Source organism: Molossus molossus, unplaced genomic scaffold, assembly GCF_014108415.1.
Source record: "Molossus molossus isolate mMolMol1 unplaced genomic scaffold, mMolMol1.p scaffold_m16_p_9, whole genome shotgun sequence".
Taxonomy (NCBI): domain Eukaryota; kingdom Metazoa; phylum Chordata; class Mammalia; order Chiroptera; family Molossidae; genus Molossus; species Molossus molossus.
In genome coordinates, this window is record NW_023425403.1 from 18,516,382 (window position 1) to 18,524,482 (window position 8,101).

At 45.5% G+C, this 8,101-nt stretch overlaps 1 protein-coding gene across 1 annotated transcript; it reads right to left on the reverse strand.

Annotated features, from left to right (window-relative positions):
* Positions 1-1,902: 1,902 nt before the first annotated feature.
* Positions 1,903-2,136, reverse strand: LOC118622206 (zinc finger protein 706-like). Its single transcript, XM_036249501.1, has one exon. It carries the CDS (start codon positions 2,134-2,136, stop codon positions 1,903-1,905), a length of 234 nt encoding a protein of 77 aa, XP_036105394.1.
* Positions 2,137-8,101: the final 5,965 nt, after the last annotated feature.

The window sequence follows — 8,101 nt, forward strand, 5'->3', positions numbered from 1 at the left end:
AACAGCCACATATGCTACACTGACGACTGAAGCCACCAGCAAAGGAGAATCCAAACGAAAGTGATGGTGCCACCTGCTGGCAGTAGGCAGCCCATGTGCTCTTGTTCTGGAAAATAGTTCTGCTCCTACTTGTGATGGTTTACAAGTTACGTTTCTAAGTACAGTAGTCCCCACTTATCCAAGGTTCCGCTGTCTGAGGTATCAGTTCCCTGAGGTCAACCACGGTCCAAAAATACAAAGTGGAAAATTCCAGAAATAAAAAATGTATAGGTTTTATATTTCCAGCCATTCTGAGTAGCATGAAGAAGTCTCGATGTCTTGCTTTGTCCCTCCTTGTCCTTCGTGTCTCATCCCTTTGTCCTGCAGTCTGCATGCTGCAGGTGCTCCTCTCCTGTTAGTAGCCAGATCAGCTGTTGAGGATCCCAGGGCCTGTGTTTGTCACCTTTACTTTATTTCATACTGTCCCCAACCAAAGCGCAAGAGTTGTGATGCTGGCCATTGGATCTGCCAATGAGAAGCCAGAAAGTGCTGCCTTTAAGTGAAAAAGGTGAGTGTAAGATATTTGAAGAGAGAGAAAGAGAGACCACATTCACATAACTTTTATTACGGTATGTTGTTATCACTGTTCTATTTTATTATTAATTATTGTTATTAATCTCTTCTTGTGCCTAACTTATAAATTAAACTTTACCGAAGGTATATATGTACAGGAAAACACACAGTATATTTGGGGTTTGGTCCTGCCCGTGGTTTCAGGCGTGCACTGGGTCAGGGACTACTGTGTAAGAGTGTCCGTATGCAGCTAGTCAGCCCTGGAGAACAGGCCGTCTTCGGGAGACACTGGATATGACTCACTAGTTAGTTATAAGCACTAATTGTCTGCATTTAGAGTGCTTAAGCAGTCATGCTTACAGTCACGTTTTAAAGTACCCGTGTTTTTGTAAAAATAGTATTTTACAAGTTGAATGAGTCTTAAAAAATTTAGTTAACATAGTTAAATCATCCCAGTGAGATAATAAAATGTACTCTTTTTTTGTTTTTGAGAAAGAAGATTCTACACCATTTACAGCAAATTATTTCTGGATTAACTTTCAATGTAAAGACATTTTTTCCTAATTGTTATCTGCCTCTTTGATAATAGAATGTGAGTTCATTCTGTCTCCTCATTTTGAGTGTAACTAGATCTGTATTTGTTCTATTTTTTATCATTTTTATCTTTATTGTTGAGAGTATTAGAAATGTTCTCCCCCTTTTCCTCCATTGCCCCCCTCTGCCCAGTTCTTGCTCCACCCCAGGCCTTCACCACCCTATTGTCTGTGTCCACGGGCAAAGCATATATGCATATAAATTCTTTGGTTAATCTCTTCCCACCCACCCTCATGCCCCCCTTCCCTCTGCGGTTCATCAGTCTGTTCCATGTTTCCATGCCTCTGGTTCTATTTTATTCATTATTCATTTTGTTCATTAGATTCCACCTATAAGTGAGATCATGTGATACTTGACTTTCTCTGACTCGCTTATTTTGCTTAGTATGATCATCTCCAGGTCCCTCCATGCTGTCTCAAAGGTTAAGAGATTCTTCATTTTTTTTCTTGTAAAATCAAAGTACTACTTTATTAATTGGGTTATTGTACACAATATAAACATCAATATAATTACAACTGTAAAAAAAATTTTTATAACAAGGATGGACTGATTTTCAGATTTCCAAATTAGAGTCAACTGTACACTTATACAGAATTTTCTTTGCATGAAGCCCAAAAGGGAACAGCATAAAAATGAGTGTTTCTATAGCCCCTTTATTTTTGCTGATCAATAGTTCGTTAGAAAAGCAGCTGCAGGTTTGTTACCTAAAGTCTAAGATAGAAGAGTCAAAGGTGTCATGAATTCACGTAAACAACTTTATGCCTGAACATCAGCCAATTCTGGAGAAAGTAGAGTCTTGGGATGCTTGCTGTCAAAGTTCTGCTTGAAGGTCTTAGGGTCTGGCATTTGTGTTTCACATACAGTGCAGGTATATATTAAGGCAGCTTTGGCAGCAGCCTTTTGGTCATGTCCTCCTTGTTTCTTCTTTTGTCCAGCTTGCTTTATGGCATTTTTCTGCTGAGACTGAATCTTCTGCTGTCCATAAGCCATATCACAGAATTGTTTAAAATAGCCAGGGAGGCATTAGCTGCTTATTGCTCCTGAGTGGCATGCAGTGATCTGGTTGTTCAGTCCTGCCTTTTCATCCTCCTTGCAGCTCCTCTCACCTTCACTTTGTAGCCTTCTTCTTTTTTCACAGCTGCGTAGTATTCCATTGTGTAAATGTACCACAGTTTTTTTATACATTCATCTACAGATGGGCATTTGGCTGTTTCCAGATCTTAGCTATTGTAAATAGTGCTGCTATGAATATAGAGATGCATATATTTTTTCTGGTTGGTGTTTTGGGATTCTTTTTTTTATAAACTCATCTTTATTGTTGAATGTATTACAGATGTTCCCCCCTTTTTTCCCCATTGACCCCCTCCTCCCCAATCCTGCCCCCCTCCTGCCTTCCTCACACTATTGTTGGTGTCCATTGGTTATGCATATATGCATAGAAGTTCTTTGGTTTATCTCATTCCACCCTCCCTCCCCTGTTCCCTTTGAGGTTCATCAGTCTAACAAACATTTTGTACTTCTTAATTCTGTCATCTTTTTCACCCATCCCTCCAGCCCCCACCCATCTGGCAAGCAAACAAAAAGTTCTCTGTATCTATGAGTCTGTTTCTGTTCTGCTTGCTCATTTTGTTTGTAGATTCAATTGTTGATAGATATGTATTAACTGCCATTTCATTGTTCATATTTTTGTTCTTCTTCTCCTTCCAAATCAATGGTTTGCTTCTTGGCTTTACCTACTCTACAATTGATTCCCTGTAAATTATTCTTTATTTCAGTTAGTGCATCCTTCATTTCTGACTGGTCCTTTTTTTAATCCTCACTCGAGGACATTTTTGCATTTATCTTCAAATAGAATGGGAGGAGAGAAGGAAAAAGAGAGAGAGAAACATCGATGTGAGAGAGGCACATCGAGTGGCTGCCACCCACACCACCCCAACCGGGGCTGGGGATGAACTGCAACCGAGGTATATGCCCTTAACAGGAACCGAATCCAGGACTCTGGTCTACAGGCTGATGTGCTAACTGCTAAGCCAAACTGGCCAGGGCTGGTCCTTTTTTATGTTGTTGATGTTCTCACTAAGATCTTTGGAGGTCTCCTTAAGTTCCTTGAAGGTCTCACTAAGTCTCTTGAGTGTTTCACCAAGTTCCTTGAGCAACCTTATGATCTATGCTTTAAACTCTGTATATGATTGATTGCTTATCTCCATTTTGTTTAGTTCTTTTCCAGAAGTTTTGTTCTTTTCTTTCATTTGGGACATGTTTGTTTGTCTCCTTATTTTGGCTGCTTCCTTGTGATTATTTCTATGTATCAGGTAGAGTTGCTGTGTCTCTTAGGCTTCGTAGGGTGGCCTGTTGTTATTGGTGTCCTGTAGGATCCACTGGCACAGTCTCCCTGATCACCCCAGCTGGGCCCACAAGGTGCACTCCTAGTTGGACTGAACACCCTTCTGTTGTAATTGAGTCTTGATTGCTGTTGGTACATCAATGGGAGGGATTTACTCAGGCTGATCAGCTGCAAGGACTGGCTGTGCCCACTGACCTCTGACTACCTTGGAGGATCAGCTCTGTAGAGGCCCACCACACAGAGCAAGACTTAGTTCAGCAGGGCTCTGGTACCCACTGAGTCCACTCATTGAGTGTGTCACTTGTGGAGGTGGTTGGGTGGTGGTGTTTCAGTGTGGTCTGAAGGCGTCCACTGGGTGTGCTGGCTCTGGGGCAAGGTCAACCACTGCCTGTGTTCTACCCAGGACCACCTGGCATAAGATACAAAGTGATCTGCAGATGGCTGTTTCTTGTGCTGGGCTTGGAGGTGTCCAAGAAAAGCCAAGCTGTGAACCAAGGCTGGCTGCTTCTAGTGCCAGGCCTGGGGCCACTTAACGAGAGGTATGAGGCTCATTGAGATCAGATACTGCTTCTTTGAGAGATTTTAGGAAACTCTGAAACAGGATCCAAGACAGGCCAGTCCTATGGTAAAACCTTTGGAAACAGCTTGGGTGGGCCTGAAAGTTGGGTGGGGCGGGGCCTCAGGAATAACCAGGGCGGGGCCAACAGTGTGAGCCAGGTTGCTGGAGTCCCAGATATGGCGGCTGTCTGCCGCCCCAGGGAAGGGCTCACCAAAGGAACATCAGCCTCCGCCAGCACTTCTGTTCAGGAGAAAGCCCCCTCTCCAGCCCTTGTCCAGAGGCCAAACAGCTCAGTTCTTCCTTGTATGTCTCTGGCGCCCTTCAAGCTGCCTCCCCTCCAAGCTTAGAGGGAGCAATTCCAAGTAAGTTCGTGCACAGGCCCTTTAAGAGGAGCTGTCTGGGGCCTCCCTGAGCCTCAGTTCCCGCTGGTTTTCCAGCCAGAAGTGATGGGGATTCTCTTCCTGGCCTGGAAGCCTGAGCTGGGTGCCTGGTTTGGGACAGGGCAGTCCTCAGGGAGGACCTTCCCAGCCAAGGTGTCCCTCCTGATTTTTATCCACCACACGTGGGTGTGGGACCAGCCCTTCCCCCTCCGCCCTCCTACCAGTCTGGATGTGGCTGCTGCTTTAATTCCGTAGTTGTAGGACTTCCATTCAGCTTGATTTCAGGAGGTTCTGAATGATGGTTGTTCTGTAGTTTAGTTGTAACTTTGATGTGTTTGTGGGAGGAGGTGATACCGCGTTTACCTACCCGCCATCCTGACCAGAAGTCTCAGTGTTTCAGGCTTCTTAGGGTATATGCCTAGAAGTGGGACCACTGGGTCAAATGGCAGTTCCATTTATAATTTTTTGAGAAAACTCCATGCTGTTTTCCACTGTGGCTGCAGCAGTCTGCATGCCCACCAGCAGTGCACTAGCTCCACACCCTCGCCAGCACTTGTGGTTTGTTGATTTATTCTAGAAGAGCCTCCCCTTGGCAACACAGATCGCTGGTTCAGCAGTTACTGTGCGCTTTGCCCTTTCTTCCTTGGGACCCCATTAGGCCCCAAACATATTTCTGTCACATCACTCAAGTCTGAGTCAGTGAATGTTACACGTCTGTCTCCTTTTACTAGCGTGTAAGTTCCACTGAGGGCCATCATTTTTTAATTTCTCCAGCCCCCACCTCAGTGCCTTAGTAACTGCTTAATAAATATCCTGAAGAAAGGTGTCCTTAACTTTTCCTCCAAGCTTTATATTTCACTGCCTGCCCCCAGTGTTCCGGCTCTCTGAAGCCCTGCCAACTGTCCAGCAGCTCCTTAGAAGCGGAGTAGACGATACTGTGAAGATCGTGATTTCTCATTTGGTCGGTGTTGCTTCACAATGAAGACCAGTCTAGGGGATTTGGGAAGGTCTTCCTGAATAAGTGAAGTTTGATCTGACTTCTGAAGGATAGGTGGGCATTACCTAGGTGAAGGGAGAGGGGAGTCACTTCAGGCAGATAAACTGAGTATGGAGGGAGAATTAGTCATTCAAAGGAAGAAAAGACCAGAGGGGTCGAAGGGCAAAAAGTTGGGAGGAGAGTGACTTGAGAACACCTGGTGAGTTAGGTACGACATGTAGGCTGAAGATTGTCCTCTTTACACTGGGCAATGAATGTCTTAAAGCAGCAGAACGGTACAATCATATTCTGACTTTATTTATTTATCTTTTTAGAGAAAGGGAGGGAGAGAGAAATAGAAACATCGATCGGCTGCCTTCTGCATGCCCCCTTCTGGGGATGGAGCCCGTAACCCAGGCATGTGCCCTGACCAGGAATCAAACCTGGACCTCTCAGTCCACGGGACGACACCCAGTCCACTGAGCCACACTGTCCGGGCCATATTCTGACTTTAAAAGATTAGTGTGATTGTGGTGATTTCTTCTCTGTAGAAACTGTGTATTATACCTCTTCATGTACACTCCATGTGGGCAGCAGGACAGGACATTGTGCCACACAGAAGCCTATTCATGGTGAAGGAAAGAAGAAGCAACAGGCTCCAAGCTGGCTTCTGGCACACAACCTTCTAACCCCTGCCCTTCGCTTCTAACAGCCTTTTTCTTTTTCAGCCAATATTGGTTGAAGGGAATTCCATTTGCAACAATAACCTGAGTAACATACTCTTTGTTAAAATAAACCATTTTGTTCATTTTCTGCATAGAAATAAACAGTTTTCTTTCCTTAATTCATTAATTATTCTCTGAACACCTACTGAATTCTATGCATTGCACTTGGCTTTAGAAGGAGCCCAAATCATTCCTTCCCCCCAAAATCCCTTCTTCAGTACAAAGCAATAATTGTATTTTACTAAAAGTCTGTATGAAGTACATATTTTGGGGTACTTTTAAAGTATTTTCTGATAAGGACTAAATTACAAATGACAGTTAAGTTTTCAAACCAGTCCAGAAAATCTTATGTAACTTGATGGTAGTAGTGAAAGAACTAACTTCATTCTCTGTGGTGTCTCTCTCTCGGTCTGTGTGTGTGTGTGTCTGTCTTGCTGGTAAAGAGGTTGTACAGTACTTCTCCTTTTCTACGTATGGAATTTCCAGCCAGGCTTTGGACTTGGTGAGGTTCGTCTTTAGTTTCCGTCTATCTCCCGTCGACGCCCTGTCACCGCGGCAGGCGCTCTGGGCTCCTAGGCTGCGGGCTGCCTCGGCCCGGCCTCGAACCCACTCCCTGCCTGCTTGCAGCACCGTGCTCAGGACTCTCCCTGCCGCAGAGATGTCCTGTTCGTGTCCTGGTGTGAAAACCAAATAGAAGGCGGGGCTGGAGGTGGGCTTGCAGGAAAGGAAGCCCAGAGGGTAAGGGATTTATAGCCTAGTGGGGGTGGGGAACGTCCAGACTGCAGGCTTATAAGGCCCACGAGATCAATACCAGCTAACATCACATGCCTCACCAAATTAGCCTGCTCAAATATAGTAGGCTAATTTAAAAAAAATATTTTTCTTTATTGATTTTAGAGAGAGGAAAGGAGAGGGAGAGAAAGAAACATCGATGAGGGAGAACATCGATTGGCCACCTCTTGCATGCCCCCCACTGGGGATCAGACCCACAACCTGGGCATGTGCCCTGACTGGGAATCGAACCAGTGACCTCTTGGTGTGTGGGTCGACACTCAACCACTGAGCCATACTGGCCGGGCTAGCAGGCTAATTTTTAAGTTGATAATTTTGTATGGCCCAAGAATAATTTTATTAATATCCAAATGGCCCCCACCAGCACAGGGAAGACAGACATTCGACACCTGATTATAATGGGCAGAAGTAAATGAAGTCAGGGGTCTGATGGGAGCATCTAGTGCAGTGACGGAGCGAGCCTGGGATGTAGGAGGACACCGCCCCTGAGAAAATGGTATGAGGGTGTGTTTCTGTAACAGAGAGACTTGCGTTTTTCTGCAGGAACTTCTCGTCTCGTGTAACAGCCTGGGTCAAGCTGTCCTGGGCCTCTGAAAGCACTGTCCTCACCAGCCCAGCCCAGCCCCAGCACAAGCACTGACCAAGTGTCAGCTGCCCTGGACTGGGAGCCCCTGGGGTCAGCAAACCCTCTGCCTGCATGTCCATGGCCTGTGACCTTCCGACCAAGAGTCACAGTAGTCGTGTCACCTAGGGGCTCTGAGTGGTGTGTGTTAAGAAAACGGGCCCAGAAGTCGGGCCATATTGGGTTTTAATCTTGACCCTTCCTGGGGAGCTATCTAACCTTGGAAACATTGCTAATGTTAAGCCTCAATGTTCTCATCTATAGAATAGGGAGAAAAATATCTGCCTTATATTGTTGTGCCAATAGGATGTTTTGATGGCAAGAACCAGAAAGCCCTTATTAAACCAGCTGAAACAATGCGATGTTCATCCCATGGTCAAAGCAGTCTGCTCTGGCTGCATTTCTCTCTGACTGTCGCATCTACCCCACCCCGGGTGTGGGCTCCACCCCAGGCAAGCAGCAAGGTTGCAGGAAGGAGACTCAAGTTCGCCCTGGGATGGAGAAGCAACAGAGAGTCCTCACGTCTCTCTCTGGAGTGAGGGCACACTTCCAGAAAC

Excerpts from the sequence above, each read along its gene's own strand:
- LOC118622206 (XM_036249501.1), bottom strand. The coding sequence starts at position 2,136 with ATGGCTTATGGACAGCAGAAGATTCAGTCTCAGCAGAAAAATGCCATA.